The 20927-nt window shown below is 35.9% G+C and overlaps 1 protein-coding gene across 1 annotated transcript in view; it reads right to left on the bottom strand.

Annotated features, from left to right (window-relative positions):
- The window catches only part of LOC120636198 (homeobox protein caupolican), a 140196-nt gene that overhangs the window by 72677 nt on the left and 46592 nt on the right, over positions 1-20927 (bottom strand). The window contains exon 2 of the mRNA XM_039907554.1: positions 18089-18400. Coding sequence (XP_039763488.1) covers positions 18089-18400 — 312 coding nt within the window. The remainder of the gene's footprint in view (positions 1-18088; positions 18401-20927) is intronic.

The following is a 20927-nucleotide window of genomic DNA, read 5'->3' on the forward strand; positions in this document are numbered from 1 at the left end:
TAAAATGATCTTCGTTACAAAAATAATATTATTGTAAACTTGCGAACCCACACTTGTGTGTGTTTTTTTTTCTGATACGCATGCCGGTTGGCCAGTAATTGGGTTTACACTGCAACTTTATGTTTCTCAATTTTGTAGTTCCTAAGCTTGTTTCAGTGGATAATCTGTTCGTGAACCTAATAAATAAATAAATAATCATGTTTAATACATATAAGTAACTTATACTAAATATTACTAGTTGCAATATGTTAATAACTCTAAAAAGATTTGTCATTTTTGAAAAAGTTAATCTTAAGATCAATTCAAGTGCATTTTTAGATTGCAGATACAAACTTTAAATACTTACAAAGAAAAATATTTATATCCATTGTTTTAGTTTTAACTGCTCTCTTTAGCCCCCAAAAACTGCCCCCCGTTTTTCTCTTCTTTTAACTCGGCTACTAAGATTATCTTTTGGGAACATACATTTTATAGACGGCCGACTGGCGCAGTGGCCGTGGTTTCGAATCCCACAACTGGAAAATATTTCTGTGATGAACATGAATGTTTTTCAGTGTCTGGGTGTTTATCTGTATATTATAAGTATTTCTATGTATTACATTCATAAAAATATTCATCAGCTATCTAAGTACCCATAACACAAGCGACGCTTACTTTGGGGCTAGATGGCGATGTGTGTATTGTCGTAGTATATTTATTTATTATTATTTATTTATTTTTATAACCACCAAAAGCGTACACCAAGCACTATATTTAGTGTGTAAATTAATTGTGTTTTCAGAACGCATAATATATCTAGTTGAGTAGTCAAGTGTGGAGCGATCAAACGCTTTTGTCCCGGGTGGTCCCATCCGTCTTAACCCGGAACGACTGTAAATAAACCATAGTAAACGTACCCGTAGCTGTTAATTTTTAACATGCTTATTATGTTGTGTCACCAGTTTTAATTTAATTTTAACTCGTTTATATAATCTTTTGTATATTATTCATAAAAATATTCATCAGTCATCTCAGTACCCATAACACAAGCTACGCTTACTTTGGGGCTAGATAGCGATGTGTGCGTTGTCGTAGTATATATAAATTTAAATTAACCTTTCTCATCAACAGCGAACAATCAGGTTTACCCTCGCCTAAAGATGTTTCTCTTAAAAAAAAAAAAAACTAAACAAATGCGGGTAAATTCTCGAAAAATAGCTAGTTTAGATGTAAATTTATCTATTCCTACGCTTCTAAAACGTATAATATCACTATATTTTATCACTAACCCATTTCTATTTCATTTCCTACTTGCACTTATTGGTAATGAATCTACCACTCGTAAACACTGGGAAAACTCCGGATGTTTACAGAGTAGACAATAGTTCGTGTAACTTCGGGAAGTGCAGCCCGGGAGGCAATCGTGGGCGACTTCGGATGATAATATCATAACAACATAAACGTTCCAACGTTATAAAGGTACCCATTATGATGTACGGTGTAGTAAAAATTTTCGAGGAAGGTGTGAAAACGTAGCGCGAACGTGTCACGGCGTTTTATTTCACCATTCATGGATGTTTTTGACTTAAAAAATATCTATCTTTAACCACGAATAGAATAGAATATAAGTAAATAAATATACTACGACAATACACACATCGCCATCTAATACCAAAGTAAGCGCAGCTTGTTTTATGGGTACTAAGATAACTGATGAATAATATACATAAATACTTATAATAAACATATAAACACCCAGACACTGAAAAACTTTAATGTTCATCACACAAACATTTTCCAGTTGTGGGAAGCGAACCCACGGTCTTAGACTCATACAGCAGGGTCGCTGCCCATTACGCCATTCGGCCGCAAATTGGTTTAACGGTGTACATTTTTTGATGTTATACATGGGAATAGTGTCAACAATTTGCCACTCCCTGACCTCTCTCTGTTGACACCCACACAATAGCAACTGTGGAAATTTGCCTGCAAATAGTTTGATAATTCAATCTTCAATATTTTGCATCCCGAAACTTTGCATCCTAAAACCTAAGTTCCCGATTGAGTTCGTTTCATCTCGGTTGGCAGGTACAATAACTATTGTCACTTCTTCAGAGCGTATGATAACGGCTAGGGTGGTATTTGATTGGTAACTTCAGTGAGCACAGTGGCTAGCTAAAGTTGGTGTCTACTGTGATAATGAATTCGCTGGCTGGATGAATTAACGGTTTAATATCGTCGCATGACCGGATTAGGATTCAATACGAATTAAATTGACGGCCGAGTGGCGCAGTGGGCAGCGACCCTACTTTCTGAGTCCAAGGCCGTGGATTCGTTTCCCACAACTGGAAAATATTTTTGTGATGAACATGAATGTTTTTCAGAGTCTGGGTGTTTATATGTATACTAGATGCGCCCTGCGGCTTCGCTCGCGTAAGTTTGGGAGGCAGCGTACTGCTACATAGTCTACACCTATAGTCATAAATGAAATTTTTGTATTTTTTTTACAAACATTTTCTTATCTTAAGTTTTTTTTTTTCAATGAAAAGTATACTATATTATTTTTCATACCTCCTAGAATATGTATAAAAAGTTTCATGAAGATCAGTTTAGTAGTTTTCGCGTGAAAGCGTATAAAACAAACTTACATTCACATTTATAATATTAGTAGGGATTATAAGTATTTATGTATATAAAAAAAAATTCATCAGTAATCTTAGTACCCATAACACAAGAAACTCTTACTTTGGGGACTAGATGGCGATGTGTGTATTGTCGTAGTATATTTATTTATTTAATATGCGACTATTTTTTTGTAATTTTCGATGATTTCTAGGAGTCTTAGGGTTCAGTAGAAACGTGTTTATATCTTCGCCTGGAAGACGTATCAATGTAAAAAAGAATTTTTTTTTTTTTCTGAATAGTTGCAGAAGCGTGCCGGGAAACGAACTTGTTCACCGCTTTTATTTCCGTAGCGGTTATTCCAGTTATTTCTATCATTTATTATTTAGAAGAATGAAGAATTCCAATTATTATTATTATAATTGTTCCACGTGCCATCACCTGCTATCACGGCGTATCAGAATAGAGTTGGCACCGTCCTTCATGTTCCCGCGAGTAATGGAATATAACGGAGCCCAGGCGGCAGCGTCCTCTGTGCTACTACTACCTTCTACTGCGATCACCAAACCCGGAGAGGACTGGCCAATGGTGGACAGTAGAGTGACTCTATGTTTTATTACGCGAATAGTAAGCATGTTTCAGAGCCGTAAATCACCACTGTTCGAGGATTATACATAATATCAAACATTATGTGGTATTACGATAGCATGGTAAAACTTCGAGGGAGGTGTGAAAAGGCCCGCGAACGTGTCCCGACGATGATTCAATCATTCATGTCGGCATCGTCATTTATCATTACTCTGGCGAAAGTGTTAACTATACAGACTCGGGAATTGTGTTGTGTGGGTCAATGGTGTTCTTTTTGGTTTTTATCTGTTTATTAGGGTTCCGTTGTCAAACAAACAATCCACACATCATCACATATCAACTCAATAGGCCCACTTTAGTGCACGAGTCCCATAATAAAAAGAATCGACAATCCATACTTAATATTATTTGAGCGACTAAGCAACCAATGGACTGTTTATTTCCAGGATTTTACGTACTTTACAATTAAACACAGTCTGCCAAACTTGTAATACAGTGGGCAGTAGTTCTCGTGGAATTTTATATAATATGTACTTCATTTAATTTTAAATTTATCTTAATATTATTCAGGGCCCTCTCACTAGATGTATTATTACGATAGTCCAGAACAGATGCAGCAACAGGTAATATTTTCTGATGGAAATAAAAGTAGATTTTTCAGAAAGAATAACATAGGCTATCCAAGGAAAATTATTCCAGGGAAAAAACATTTCCCACAGGATTTTGTGAACGTTGGCAACAGTGCTACAATATATTGACTATCTAAGTTTAAAACAGTATTTGCCATTGAGTAAATCTAGGGTAGTTAAGTCCTTTGGGAGCACGGGAAGAGAAGTAACACCCGGGTTTAAAAGAAATTTATTTTAATTTTTTTAACATTACGTTGTAAATACAGTGTCTTCTGAAAATTCGGCTCAAATACTGCACTTATTTTGATTAAATTTGAAAAATATGTAGCTTGCACCCTTGTAACATATGATACTTTACGTTTTTGAAAAGCATCCATGGGACGTCCAAGCGGGATTCAATATAACCTGTGTACGGCGACACAGTTTAACAGTTCGTGGCAAACATTTTGCATCTTATACACGGTCATAGAATACTTAAATTAAGGCAAAAACAAATAGTTTGTGTTGTGGGTAGTAACTGGTTTTTAATTTAAATTATTTATTAACGAACAAATTATTTTATCACTACGGAACTCTATGTTGGACTCGACACGCACTTGCCGCTTTATTTGTTTCGTATACAATTTATCATGGCTTTTTGACTTTTCATAGCTGATGCATGTTGGAATGGTCCTTCTTAAAACCTACTATTGTGTGGGTTTGAATTTGGTGGAGACTGACAGACACTCTTTTGTGTAATCGGTAAACACCAAGAATAGGCAGAAAAAAAACGTTTACACGCGGATTTATTTAGTGATAAACGATGACCACTATTTTTGTTTTTTCTAAATAGCAAGGTGTTCTTACTCGTTAAAGTGGATGTAATATGGATATTAAAAAGAAGTGTCGCTATCGTCAAGAGTGAATATATAAAAGTCCAAAATTATAACTGTTGCAAATACCCCCACTTTTAACATTTTTAACTAGCCCAGTAACTATTACTACAAAAACCTTTGGTGAGATCATCATATCGGTTCTCCTCCCACAATGAGAACGGTTGAAGGCCGTAGTCCACCACGCTGGCCCAGTGGGGATTGGACTCCATACACCTTTGAGAACATAATCAGGAACATCCAGGAACTACCTGATAGGCTTAGGATCAAATTATTGTATTAAATCCTTTTTCGGAGACGATTAAAAATCATATTAATTCCACAGTCTCGTAATTATGACTCAACAATAAAATGGTACATTAGTAGTTCAGGACGCCTACATTAGCTACATGACATTAATAATTATGTTCGCCACATCGTGTGTGTCATTTAGTTATGTCACAGAGCCACTCCCACTCTACTTATGTTCAGTCGTGTTCATGCACCAACTTCAGAATATGAGCATAAACATGCTAATAAAATGTTTTGCGTGACATTATCTCGCCTTATTTGTATCATCAGTCCACTGCAGGGCAAGGCTACAGAATTAGGAGAGTTTTGGCCATAGTCCACCACGTTGGCCATGTGCAGATTGGTGCACTTCATACGCCTTTAAGAACATTATGGAGAACTAAGGCATGCAGGTTTCCTCACCGTTAAAGCATGTGATGTTTAATGGAATAAAACGCAAGTAACGAAAATTAGAGGTGCGAGTTAATGAGACCCCAGAAGTGAAGTCGAAGAGAAGGAGAAGAAAGAGCAACCGCTGAGTTTCTTGTCGGCTTCTTTAGTTGAAAGACTTAGGAGTAAATATAGGCGAACGGTTCCCACGTGATTTGTAAGAAGTTCGTAATAAATGCGGCCGATGGACTAGGGTAACATCAAGTAGTCAGAGCGCGCAAATTTTCGCTTTTTAAATAAAAAGCGCGGGAAGCGTTGCATCAAAATTATAAGAACACTGTTTTTTTTTAATCCAACTAGCAGTAAGCTTATGCAGTTTTTTTTTTCCAAAATTGCATTCCATTTTTGAATTTCAAGAATCTTAAAGCAAGAATAAATATATGTGCGCTTATTTATTTATTGTTTATTATTTATACTCTTTATTTGCACACAAAAATACAGAAAAAGAATAAAAATAAAAACGCAGACAGAAGCAGTATACAAAAGGCGGCCTTATCGCTTAGTATCTCAGTCTATTTTTAAAATAAAAATGTTTGTGTTTTACTATCTCTACTTATTATTATATAGCTGAACAGTTTTTTTGTATGTTTACACCTAATTGCTTAATATCTCTCAGGTGTAGCAGAACAAATAGACCGTGTTTCGGCAACATAGACGCGTTTTTGAAGTGAGCCATTTGAACGTGTGTAGTCCGCTTTACAACCCCGAACTTGCGTGTCAGAATACCCATAGAACGGATTATAAAACTATTCGCCCCATAAAAATATTCCCCGTTGAACATATTATTATACGTTAATGGGATTACGGGGATCCATTAAAATTATGGTGTTGCCAGCAATAAAGCTTATCTATATTTTTTTCGATCCTTGAGGGATTTCATAAGGAATTGAGGTCTGCTTTTCATAACCATCTTCGCTGGCCTAATTAATAGCCATGTTATGTTATAGAAAACTATTATATTGAGGTCTGTTTGCAAAGAACTGTAATGTGTTCGAGGTATGTTTATATATAGTGCAATATATATATAAACATACCTCGAACACATTACAGTTTAGTTTAGTTTTACATATCAGATCCCACTCCTTAGGTAACACATTACCTAAGGAGTGGGATCGGCAAAAGTTTATGACCTAAAGAAACAGCTCTTCTGGAAGTAATGCGAAGTCAAATAGGAGGTTTTATAATCCATTGACTTTTAAAGCATGTATATGAATGAATATGTACACTTTATTGTACACCAAAGAGAAAAGTAGTTACAGAGATATACACATAGAGCAAGAGAGTACAATTTAGTGGCCTTATCTCTATATAGCGATTTCTTCCACGCAACCAAAGGAATAAAAAAAACAAAATTCATTTATTTCAAGTAGGCCTTGTTTATAAGCACTTTTGAAACGTCAAGTCAGTCTGTTTGTAGTGACTCTACCACCGGTTCGAAAGGCAGATTCCACTGAGAAGAACCGAAAAACTCAGCAGATTGCTCTTTTCCAACATCATTTTATAGTTTAACAGACTTTAGTTTTGTGAGAGATGAGAGCGGAGTGGCCTGCTTCCAAACAGCCTTGTCGTTAAGGAATTCAACTTTCGTGTAGTAACCACGATTTGTTAAATGTGTTTTAATATATTGTTTAAACTTAGGTGAAGGTAGATCTAATATTACCTTCGGTATCATGTTATAAAAGAATATACACAAAGGATTTCTGTACTTTTCTCACAAGATATGCAGATATCACTAATTTATGTAAATTCTAGTAAGTCGACTGTTTATATCGACTAAGTAAAATATTATGATTTAAACTAAATAAACATATAACAGAGTATAAAATAAACATAACATATCAAAGACGTATATAAAAATGATTGACATAAGAAAAATCGCTTCGCTTGAACGGTCGTCAAAAATGTTAGTGTGTGTCTTCATAGAATTAGTCAAAAGTGTTGTGTATATTAGGACTGCTCCCTGAATGATGATGATCGTTAGCGGGAAGTGATTGGGCCTCGCGTCGTCAGTTTATTTCTGTCCACTTCATCGGAGCTATAAATTACAAGTTTTTCAATAGCATAACTGCTTCCTGTTTCAACACATGTGCGAAAGGTACCTTTCGACTACGGCGAAGGAGGGATACCTATTAACCAGTATTTGTAACTGCCTCGTTGGTCTAGTGGTAAGCACGTTTAAATCTGGATCGCGAGGTGCTGGGCTCGATACCCGTGAAGGGCAAAGAGTAGCAGGGAGTCGCAACTATGGAATTAGAGAATGACCACGAAGACGTATTTTAGTGACAAACTTTTAATTATCAATTTTTGGTCAAACAGATCAATTAGCTCTGTTACTAAGGGGTGGTACTGTGATTCTATTAACAGGAAAAATCTAATTGTAATCCTAAACGAGGAATCGAACCCATGGCCTCGTAATCCACCGGCGAGCTTACTTATTAATCACTATATCCTCACCTACCACATAACCCAGAATGCCCACGAAAAATAAACGTCACAATCATAACACTATAATAGAGATTATAACTCCATGGCTTCCATAGGTTTTATTGCAGCGACCCTTTCATCCACTCCCGTGAAAGGCATTACCTACAAATAATTAGGATCCGATGTCAAAACAGTCATACCATAAGCATCCTTCACGGGGTTATACTTCAAATAGGGTGACGTCTCGAGATGGATCAGTGTACTGGGACTAATTAATAAGGAATATTAAGCAACACATTTATCACGAGGTGGACGGATGACATCAAACGAGTCACGGAAAGCCGCTGGATCCTGGACATTTGTATTTGGAACTCCCTACAAAAGACTTATGTCAAACAGTGGACGTCAAATGGTTGAAATGATGATGGTGATAATGTTATAATTACTGAAACAATATTTGGCACACTATTTAAGTTATCACAAACACCTCAAAATAATGTAAACAAGTTTGTATAAGCGCTTCATAAACGACTGTCAAATCCCTACATGAATCACGTTTCGTTTAAATTTAAGTTTCGAATTTGTAATTTTTTTATAAGACTTCGTTTGCATACCAAAGTATGCCACTGTGCAATATTTCCGTCTCAGTGGCTCATCTCTAAATGTCACCCTGTATAAGTAGACGCCGGAGTAAGCCCCGGAGTATAAAGAACACGTATAAATTAGAATCGTAATCCGTTGATGTATGTTCACATGTAGGTACCTACGACACGGACAAAAAGTTGTTTTCCACCTTAGCCGGATTTAATATCTTAATATCTTTAACAGCTCCTTTTTTGAGACCTCTATGGCGCAGAGTTGAAATACAGTGCGTACAACGTTCTGATACAAGCTGGGTAAATATTTTTTAAATAAAGGATTTTTAATTTTCCGCCAAATTGACTTACTTTTTGTAAAATTTTTATTTATAATTTTTCTATATGTTTATGTGCCGTACAATAAAAGTGAAAAAAACATTTTTTTTTGCTAGGTTATTTCCTATAGGTATATAACTACCCGGGTAGCACCAGGTGTAATCTTTAATAAAGCTAAAATCTAAAATAGATTGAAAAACTGAAAGTAATAATATTATCTCTCTGTAGTTTTCGCATCGAAAAAATATATGTTACTCTTTTTTTTTTTTAATACGAATAACTAAACTAATTACTGGTCATGGATGCGTGGAATGGTGCCAAGAGTGCTCGCTGCACAGCCAGCCTGATTCTTTGCTATTCTTGACCATATTTGTTATCAACTTTACACGATTTACTAAACATTTCACAATACATAAGATTACAAAAGCATGTGGCGATAATAATTTGGAATAAAAAAAAACGTAGGACTTTTTTTATTGCTAAGTTATACTGATCTTTCCTCCAATTTTAGGAAAAAAGAACTTAAAAATGTACAAAATTAATGAATACTTGATTCTAGAAATAATCATAAATAAAAAAAAAATACTAATTACAACGTCCCGTATTAAAATCGGTCTTAAGTTTATTATATACTCTGTTATATTATTGATTTCAAAAAGATGAGTCGTATTTGGCATTCTGTAACTCAGCTCAGGTATTAAATATTAACTAAAAATACTACTTAATTTAAAAAATAAAATTTTAAGTAAGCTTTAGGTTATTTATTAGGTAACAGATGTAAACATGTGTAAACATACTATAATTCAATTACCTATTAGACATTTATCATGCTTTAAAAGGTGCAGAAGTTCTCAACTTGTACTATGCACATAATTATAACGTACTTCCGTTTAGGTAATTATTTTAGGGCTGAACTGTCTGAAATATTTTATTCTTTGTTTCACATCTGAGGGACTTCAATTACATTAACAATACAAACATCGTTTCTAGTTTAATCGCTTGACGTAAACACTTTAACGTCTGCTAACGTCTGCTAACGTCCCACTGCACTATCTTGATTTTAGAGCATATACCCACCACGCTGCGCCAATGCGGGTTGGTGGGTTTGACTGTGCCCAGCTGTGGGACTAACTGTAGATGATGGGGATGAATCTATCGGTAGCTTCAATTCTCAATAACATGGATTAGGGATCCAAACAACGTGTAACGCTTCCGGTACGTTTGAGTATTCAGCAAAGCGCTTCAAGGTTATCCTTAATAACGAAAGCCCACCAACCCACATTGGAGCAGTGTAGTGGGTTTCTTAAACCCTTCCCTATAAGAATCCTGTGCCGAGCAGTGTGTGTTTGTTTGTTTGTTGCCTATGCAACTTTATCCCGTGGGAAAAAAAAACTGAATTAAACGGACGGAGTCGCGGGCAACTAAAGCTAGTGTAAACTGATTTAATTCTCAAGTCATTATGGAAATTATTGTATTCAAATACAATGTTTATCTTTTATATATATCTTATTAATATTAATTAACGATCATATTCGAGAACTTGTAAATATTAGGCTAATAAAAAAAATCTTTTGACTCAACAGCACATTAGAAACTCGGAGCTCTTTAATTAAGACAATAAATCTCTCAATCGTGTACAATTATAAACAGTTCTTCATTATGACACTTTTTGTATGTAAAGTTGACACTCAAAAGTCGAAGTCAAAAATATCTTTATTCGTTTAGGCCCATAGGTGGCACTCTGGATGCGATACATTACATGAGAAGTACAAGGTAGTGAGATGACGGCGATAACCATATTCGTTAAATGAAAGCTTACGCTACGAAGGTCCCAAACGCGTCCTAGTCTAAGAAGCCCACAACAAACTTAGCCGGGTTCTTCTTTTGTTATCACCATCTCACATCGTCATTTAGAATGTTTAGAGCACCCTGGTTACAGCAATAATACACACCCAACTTTTTAAGAGACATCTTCAAGATGACTTTAGGTAGTTTATTACAGAATTGTACGCAATTTCCTTTAAAATAAGCAATTATAAATTTTATATTACCTAGTATATTGTACTGTTAGTTTATTCTTACTTCTAAGTTTACGGCCGTTTTTATGTGATTCTGCAAAATGCACTTGAGTGTTTTTTTTTATAGTGATAATTGACGCATCAAACCACCCACCCACCCACCTGATGGTAAGTGGAATACCATCGCCAATAAACAGAGCACGTGCCTGTGTCACTTATCCTAAAAATTTATTTGAATAAATTACTATACTAAATAACTTTGTACACATATTCTTAGAAGTGTTAGAAGTAATATAGGATACTTTTTATCCCGACAATAAGCTCGGTTCCTTTGGGAGAGGGGATGAGTTTTTGACGATTTTGCACCATAACTCCGACAAACTATAACCGATTTAAATAATTATTTGTACTAAATATTTTGTACTATAGAGGTTATAATATGTGTTACATTTGGCCCAAACTGTGGTTGGAGATAGAGGACAGAACTCCGGACAGACAGCAGACAGCTCATTTAAGGCTTTGCGATACTGAATACTTAAAGTTTTTTTAGAACTACAACAACAACAACAACACTTAGTATTATTATAATTTCAAGTTACATTATATTTCAGTTGCCTCTAAACAAACTTATTATAATGACTTAATGTACCTATCTGAGGCACTTTGCCTCGCTGCGGTGTCTTCGAAGACGTTTTATATTTTATTTTGTTACATCAGTTATTTTAGGTTATTTCTGTTTATGAATGTAATAAAATTGGAACATAAGACAGTCGAAGTCACTGGACATATTTGAATATGCTGTAAGGCTCATTATCTCGTTCAATAAAGACGACTATTATTATTTATTTATCAAACTCATATTTAAGTATTTATGATATGTTAAAATATGTATTAGTATGTATACTTATTTTTTATATTTATCAATAGTATTGTTGTATTTGTGTAGTCTGGTTTATGTATTAATATATTGTTATTCGTATGTATGTTCTAAACAGTGTACCCCACCTATTCATTTTTTCTTATTAGTTTTCCTAATCCTAAGGTTGCCTGGCAGAGATCGCTACTTAGCGATAAGGCCGCTTTTGTATTAATGCTGAGTGGTGTACAAACAAAGATTATACATAAATAACAAAAACTTTACCATAATACCTATACTTATATAACATCTTTAATACCATTTGGTCTTAAATATAAACACAGCTGTGCCTGTGCGCTGTTACCGCGTAATATTAAGCAATTATTGTACTTACAGTTATTCTTCTATAAATATTGATCCCGGAAATAATAATTGTTTAGTTTTATATTCAGTAACGCGATATTAATTAATATAATAATTGAGATAATTTTCGGACTCGCATCCGTTAATCAATTCCTTCTTTATAGATAAGTATTTCCGAAACGACTGGATCGATTTTAATGATACCGTTTTTAATTTAATCGTAATACAATCAGGTGTGAATCCTGCTGGGCCGAGATATTTATGTAGGTGTTAACACTATAAATTCTTATAAATGATATAAAAATAACATTCAAACATAATTTAATACAATACGATTGCGTATTAAAACTTATCAACGACCAAATGTTTAAAATTAGATAAAGTTTTCCGAAGATTACGATCTTCCGACTTCGGCCGGTATTCAAAGCAATATTAATTTAGGTATGCTTGACTAATATAATAAGTACGGAAGTGTCTGTTTGTCTCTTTGCCTAGCTTTATGGTTACTGGTTAAAGATAAGCTAATATTAGAAAATGAGATCAATTGAAACAATACATGATAACTTTAAAGCCAGAAATCTGACAGTTTAAAGATTTTTATTTTAAACTAGCTGTCCCGGCGAACTTCGTACCGCGCATCATATTTTTTTTGATGAATGTTATTATTTTAATACTTATTATCCTATTCCGGTCTAAGAGGAATCCAAAAAATCAAATATCATAAAAATTGGTCCAGCCGTTCTTGAGTAATAAATGGTGTAACTGACTTTTTATGTAAACTCAGACGGGAACGCTGTCGAACGGGATAAACAGTATCCTATGTCCGCCTCCTGGCTCTAAGCTACCCACCTACCAATTTTCAGCCATATCGGTACAGCCGTTCTTGAGTTATAAGTAGTGTAACTAACACGACTTTCTTTTATATATATAGATTTGTGTGCAACAAATATTACTTTCTTTACTTCCTATTTATATATATTTTGACGGCCGACTGGCGCAGTGGGCAACGACTCTGCTTTCTGAGACCATGGCCGTGGGTTCGATTCCCACAACTGAAACATGTTTGTGTGATGAACATGAATGTTTTAAATGTATATGTGTTTATCTGTATATAATAAGTATTTATGTATATTATTCATTTGAGTATTAAACAGCCATCTTAGTACTCATAACACAAGCTACGTCTACTTTGGGGCTAGATGGTATTGTCGGATTAATGTTTTATGGAGACTTTCTTCATTTAATATCATCGTCATACCCTGTGCATACCCTCTATGCACGCCACTGTGCCCTGCCCATTGCCACTTCAGCTTCGCGACTACCTGAGCTATATCAGTAACTCTAGTTCTCCTACAGTTCTCCTCATTTCTGATTTGATCACGTAGAGATACTCGTAGCATAGCTATCTCCATCGCCCGCTGAGTAGCTCTGTGCCTTCTTATGAGGCCCATAGTTTGTGACCATAGACACAAAATCTAGGACTAAAAAATTAAGGATCGGCATTGTAAGAATTACAATAAGCCTAAACTACCGCTACTGATTGATAAGGCCGCTTTTTGTATCCTACTTTTTAAGTTTCCTCTTGCTGTGTCCATTGCATTTTTTTTATTTTTGTGGTGTACAAATAAAGTGTATAATTAAATAGTTTCTATAACTCGTACTCGATTAATATAACTGACGGCCGACTGGCGCAGTGGGCAGCGACCCTGCTTTCTGAGTCCAAGGCCGTGGGTTCGATTCCCACAACTGGAAAATGTTTGTGTGATGAGCATTAAGTGTTTTTCAGTGTCTGGGTGTTTACATGTATTTTCTAAGTATTTATGTATATATAATTCATAAAAATATTCATCAGTTATCTTAGTACCCATAACACAAGCTACGCTTACTTTGGGGCTAGGTGGCGATGTGTGTATTGTCGTAGGATATTTATTTATTTATTTATTTAACTCTCATTTTATATCATCTGAATACCCTGTGCATACCCTTATGCACGCCACTGACAACAGGGCAGTTAATATTGCCATGAGGTAACAGATTTTTTTAATGGCAAGCAAGTTTAGGTATACATTTTTTGTGACATAAGTCTAAATCAGGGTTCGTTTTACCTTCATGAGATACGGAATCCTAAAAAAAAAGAAGTCTCCGTTAATAGCTAGTGATAAAAATATAATCGTAGATCTACCGATATTGGCGAGATAGTGCAGAAACATGCTAAGGAAGTTGTTTTAAAATACACAAACGACTGGTTTCCAAGGAATCTTTGCCTCGTAAAAAATACACTGTATATCTTCATATCTAATGTAATCTACAACAGAACTTATGTTTGTTAGTGCATTGGCCTTTAAATAACAGCATCTGGTATATCATTGATGCAAATATTTCGTAATTCCTAGCGCTTCCGGTCAGGCAGTGGTGCTTAGACGCAATTGGACGTAGTCAATGGCGTGCACTTCATAGATGCACAAAAGCACTGCCTAACCTAAAGTTGATATATAACTCGTATCGTAGTAGGATTTACTGCTGTATGCATACCCTGGTAAATAACTTAGCGCATGCCACTGAACGTAGTATAGTCAACATCAAATAATAAAATATGCTAAGGTTACAGAGCGATATGTGCGTATCTATACTCATTATGCGAGATTATTGTGCCAAAATGGTAAAGGCTTCAGTTCCTCTAATTTTTCAGAGTAACTTATCAATAAATTAATCAAAATTACTTTATCGCACACAAGAACAAAAAATAACAAGTAATTTAAATTTGTGTAACAAAGGCGGCCTTATCACTAATAGTTATTTTCTTCCAGGCAACCATTATGAGGAATGCACTCACATATGAATCCTTATAGCTATTCTTGTCCGTATATGCTTTTTTAATTTGTGTCATTAACTCGCATTAACGGGGAGATAAAACGTGGAGAATTCGCACGCCTTAGAGTTCTTCGTAATGTTCTCAAGGAGTGTAAAAAGTTAACTTAGCCAGCGTGGTGGACTACGGCTTAATCCCTTCTCATACTGAAAGAGACTCCTTGAGGTCGATAATAAATTGATTATTGATTATGATATGCCCGAAACAAATCGCGGGCATCAGTGTGTGGCACTATAAAGTTTACGACAAATATCGGTCTTAATTGAGAAATATGCACATTTTAACGCACGTAACGCACCTTTATTAACGCACGTAACGCAACTTTTAAACGCACGTAAATCCACCTTTTTAACGCACGTAACGCACCTTTTTAACGCACGTAACGCACCTTTTTGGACGCACGTAACGCACCTTTTTTATATGAATAATTGACGGACCAAGCAGATGGAAATCCGCATATAAACAGAGCAACGCAGGGTATACAAGGAGCATGTCCTATTAAATGCCGCCCACTGCCCAGTGTCCTTCAACTTAAGGTACTGTCTTTCAACTTAAGGTATGTATACTTACATATACCTGTAACTACACCGGCAACTATGCTTTTCAAATCGCAAGGTATGGTAATGCTAGGTATGGGAGCCCCAACAATAGATTGGGATGGTTGGTAGACGGGTGGGAGGTATGCAACGGGTTCCCCAGGCGTCTAACAAGGCCCACAAGACGGACATGTCTTGGTGATTTTTAGTTTGGGTATTTAGAGGGGGAAGTCCCACATAACCTCCGTCCTGCCCAAGGGTCGGAGGTATCAATAAAGCTTTTCCACCACGCCAAAAAAAAAACGTAGTGCTTCCCCAGATGCGTTATGTCCAGGCTCTACTAGTACTTGGTCACCTATATGGGCGACCTGTAAACTTTTCGTTAGTATATTTGTGGACTAACAGCTACCTATATATAAATGATTACTAATTTACATAAACTCATGACTGTTGTTTTAGAATGTGGGTCAAATCAACACGCGTTACTTACATTTCGTGAGGCTTGTAGCCCCAGAGCCCACCAATACATTTATTAAACCTATTAGTTTTGATTTTAGTTAACGCGTAAGCTATTAATTATCGATGAGTAAGTATTATTTAATATGAAAAAAAAATTATTCAACTATATTATATAATGTGTTTTATCTCGTTGATCTTAATTCTCTGTTAACTATAAACACTATAGAGAACTTTATTTGTTATATTGAATAGAGCTTAAGGAAAAATCTAGGGAAATGTTATTATTAATACATTGCAATTTTATTTATAATATCTTTTTCGTAACTCCGTCAAAACTTATTATAGTCACATTTGATATATATTTTAAAAGGTTTCCTTTTAATTCGACGTATTGGAAGAAATAGTACGGAATTCCGCATACAATTGAGAAAAGAATACCATTGAGTATACTAGTCCATAGTATTAAAAAAATTGATTACTTCGGTGTCGGTATTAGAAGACTATTTCGGTTATTATCAGTTATTTTTTACTCTGGAAAACTTAGATCATTATTAAATCGATGGAGTTTAATTTATATAGTGTTAATGTTTGCCCAATGGCGTATTGCTGTATTGAAAATAAATTGTCTTAAACACAGAAGTGAATTAAATTACACCGCTCATATTTTGCAACAAAGGAAAATGGTGAACAATACTTACAAAAGTTTTCGTGCAAATATGCAGTTTCTAAGTAATTATAACAGCTAAGAAAATTGAACTACACATTCGGACATACCTAAATGCAGTGTCCACATTTCTACACAGGAGTAATTGTTTTATTTAGCATTATAATAATTACTTTAGTCAAGGTGTATTATGGCACTATTATCAATTAAAATGAAACAATAACAGCTCTTGAAATTAGTTTGAAAATTCATATTCTATGGGTGATTGCTGTGCTTTTACAGAGTTTGTACTGTGTGATCTTAGACTATTACAGTCGGTTCCTATGTTCTGATATCAAACCGCATTTTATCTGTGTTTGCACGTCAAGTCAAATATTACAGTTCACGACACGAACTTCTTTTCGCTTTTATAAAGACATATAAATTGGATCTAGTGACGTGCCTTTTATTAAAACAAATTCTATTTTACGGAGCTATTCAGGAGGTAACACGAGGCAATGCGAGTTCGAGGCAATTGTCCTCGCCTCGTCTTGCCTCGCCTCGCTTCTCCAACGCGAAGGACGCGAGAGTGTCGATAACTCAGGCAGCCTCCGTTAGCAAGCGTGCTTGAAGCGTGAGAGTGTGTAACCGGTTTACATATATATTATGAAAATTAAGCTCCGCTGAAATCAGGAGAATCGGTATGGTGTAATTTATAATTTCTTCAATACTAATACTCAACATCAAACAGATCTTCGGTAATGTACCCTCTACGCACGTTTCGCTCCGAAACCAAAGCATCCTCAAGAGATGTTGACTTAAGAATAAATAATTAGGATCCGGTTTAAGTTTTTATCCTAAGAATGTACTTCCTGAAACAGTCGTATTTCGCAAATTTTATGAAACAAAGACTATCTCGGGTCGATTTTTATGTGCTTTACCCTAAGCAATCTACCTCTTATTATTCGATTTTCTTTTTTTTTACAAACTTTCCTCGGTATTCCTTTATCACATTCGAGTCCCGGATATGTTGTGCTTTTACAACTTAGCTCGCATCTATAGCAATTATATTTTAAAATTACAGTTAGTTAATTTTGCATTCCTTGATGTCCCACAATTAAGGATTAAATTAGTTCTGAGACGAAATGTCAACCATATTACAAGACTTGCTTTAAGCGTTGATGGAATACGATTAGGGGTAGATTTAACACCCCAAACAGGTTAAACCGTTTCCATTCTAGACTGCATCATCTCACCTACCAACAGGTAAGATTAAACTAAGGTAAGTTAAGAAAGATGCAGTGATAGACCAGTGGGTAGGACTTCGACTTCACTTTCGGGGACCGAGTTCGAATTTCAGCTCGCATCTCTAACTTTTCTGGTTTATGTGCGTTTTAAGCTAAAGTACCACTTGCTTCAACGGTTGAGGGAATCTGCATTCCTCAGAGTTCTTCATAGTGCTGTGTAATCCACTAATTCACTGGGCCAGCATGTTTCCTAACCCCGTGTCATTGTGGGAGGGCACTCTTGCCCTGTATTGGGCTGGACATGTATTGCTCTGATGATATTGATGAAGTTAAGTAAAACAGTACATACCGTGTTGGCGTAAAACGGAGGCTGGTCGGCTGCGAGCGCGGGGAAGTAAGCCGCCATGCCCGCCGCAGCGGCCGCGTCCGGGTACGGCGCGCTGTACATCGACAGCGGCACCCCGGACGCCAGCCGCTGGTAGTTGAGAAACTCGTACTGGCACGAGCAGACCGTCTGCCCAGTTATGGGGTCCTGGAATATAGGTCGGCCGGTGTCGCAGCACCGAGCGGTCGAGGCCGCGGGTGAGCCAGGCCGGGCGGCGGTGGCACTGCTCATCCCTTGCGTCGGCGGCGGACTGTTGGAGGCTGTCGATATGGTGCTCTGTAAGTTGTAAATTTTGAAATGCCTTTATGGCGCGTTTTCACATTCGCGACTGCAGACGCACGCACACGTATACAATAAACACTGGAGGCCTCCATGCGCAAAGCTTACAAAGTCGCAAGGCGTTATGCTGTGATAACCAACTCGGTTGGACGGTTGAACTGCACCTTTACTACACTAACGAGGAGACGTTGTCGCATAGAGAACTATACAGTCGAGTAAAATGGGTCTTTTTTCACCTATTTTGGAGTCGCAAATGCCAAAATGAAAAAGCAAATTTGAGCTTTAATGTAATATGAGTATGGTCCACTTGACTCTGATGTTTAAGTCTCCTCGATTGTGAGCCCTTAAATCTTATACTAAGGTTACTGAACCCTTAGTACAAGTTATGCTCGCTCGCAATCGAATCGTTTGCGAGTATCGAAATACTGACAAGTCGCATTAAAGCTCAAATTTGCCTACAATTCTTCGGCTAGAGCTTTTGGCACTTGTCAAATGATAACAATCATTTATTTGCAAGAATATTTTTACAATTTAAAGATGTTAGTAAACAAAACAGTCAGTTTAGAGGGCATCAAATTCTACTCAATTAATAGAGATTTATTTCAAATTGGCGAAATTGTTCAGAAATAAAAAAAAAACAAAAATTAAATGGCAAATTTAATTAAAGAAGAACATTACGCCTATTTCACTTCTACGGCATAGAGTTTGATATGCAAAAACGACTCCTCAATTGCAGAGATTAACCTTGATTCCACTTCTGCAAGGTACTAAGGCCACTAGTGACGAGACTAGTGTCGAGTACATTTTTCAATACTCCGCGTGTTCATTACATTCAACAGCCAATCAAATTCTGCTACACTGAAATCGTGGCTACAACGAACTCGAAGAACTTTCGAGAGAAATGCTTTGTGACGTCATACTTGACACCTCTTAAAACTGTCAAATTTGAAGTCACAAAATGTAGCTACGACTTCCATGCACGAGTGATAGCGAATAAAGGTGCTGGTTGAACAACTTGATATGATGATTGGCCGATTGTTGGTAATTATTTATGTTTAGACATCACAATTATCTAAAAAACATCAATTCTGTAGGGAGTTGTCAAATTACAAACGTGGTCATGAAAATTAAGCTTAAATTGCTATAATCCGCTAAAACATTTTCGCGTAGTATAGCAAATTAGGCTTAACTTTCATAATATATCATGGAATTCCGCATAAAAATTACAGATTTACGCTGACTCCGGCGTTACATGAAGCCTCGAGAAATTTAAATAGGTAAGCGTTTTGTCAATATTATTAGAACAATATATATAAAAAAAACAGTTCTCTAATAAACTCAGTGGCTCATTACCCGGCCCCCGTATTGAGTACTTTTGCGGACAGTTGTCTACCGGTCGTTACAATCGCCGCTCTTTGAATTGTCAAAGAGCGGCGATTGTACACTCATCGCAAATTTTGTATGGAGATAACAGGTCACTTTTGTAAGCACTGCCAGAAAAGTTACACAATACGGGGTCTGCTGAGCAACAAACTTTGACAAATTAATGCTAGCGCCAGTTAAGAGTCCTTAAAATTTGACAGCGGAGGCTCAAGTTTTCAAGTTAGCAAACGTAACGTTGAAGTTACGTTACCAAATCTGTATGAATTTATCAAATCATCGCGTTTTTGCTAAATTGATAAATGATAAATTTAAGCAGTTGTAACGTTCTAAACTTACAGTATTGCTCTGAATAAATTGGTAGTTTGACATTTTGTATTGCAAAACTTTTTTTTAAGCGATAATTGGCAGAAAACAATGAAGGAAAACTAATAGCCAATAGAAATTGAGCTTATCGCTTAGAAACAAAGTTCGACAATATTAACCCAACAAGCAGTGCAACAACAAACAAAGTTATCGGTCCAACCAAGTTGATTATAAATAGCAAGTAAACGGTAAGCTCACATGGTTATCCATCACACTTGACGTATTGAAAAAACCTTGACGTATTCAATATTGCGCGCGAAAAACTGTGATGGCTTATAAACGACATTTTAACTAGTGCAAGGGACGATGGGCGGTGCTTACAGTCGCGTTAACTCATTCTCTTTTACGCATCTATAGATGGCAATTATCGATATTATGTTAACTAGATATCGATAATGCGTACGTAACCCTGAATGGTCATCGGTATTTTATTTTTCCATAACAGTATTAGATGAGATTATTTTGTGTTTATGCTTACACCTTTAAATTAAGACCTGTGATGTTTATTATGTGTGATGAGTAAATAAATAATAATAGATAACTTGACATCTATATATAAATATTATAATAATTCTGAAACCAGAAAAAGTAATACTAAAATTTTACTGCTTTATGCGATGGTAGTAAGTGAGCTGTTCTGTTTCTAGTTCATGTTTTTTTTTCTTTTTTGGACGTATTATTAAGTAATTTTTGTGCAACCTAATAAGTTTTACTTTATTTACATTCATCAAACAGTGTTGGTAAAAGGTTACGGCTTACTTTTGAGTTTACATTCTTA

Source organism: Pararge aegeria, chromosome Z, assembly GCF_905163445.1.
Source record: "Pararge aegeria chromosome Z, ilParAegt1.1, whole genome shotgun sequence".
Lineage (NCBI taxonomy): Eukaryota > Metazoa > Arthropoda > Insecta > Lepidoptera > Nymphalidae > Pararge > Pararge aegeria.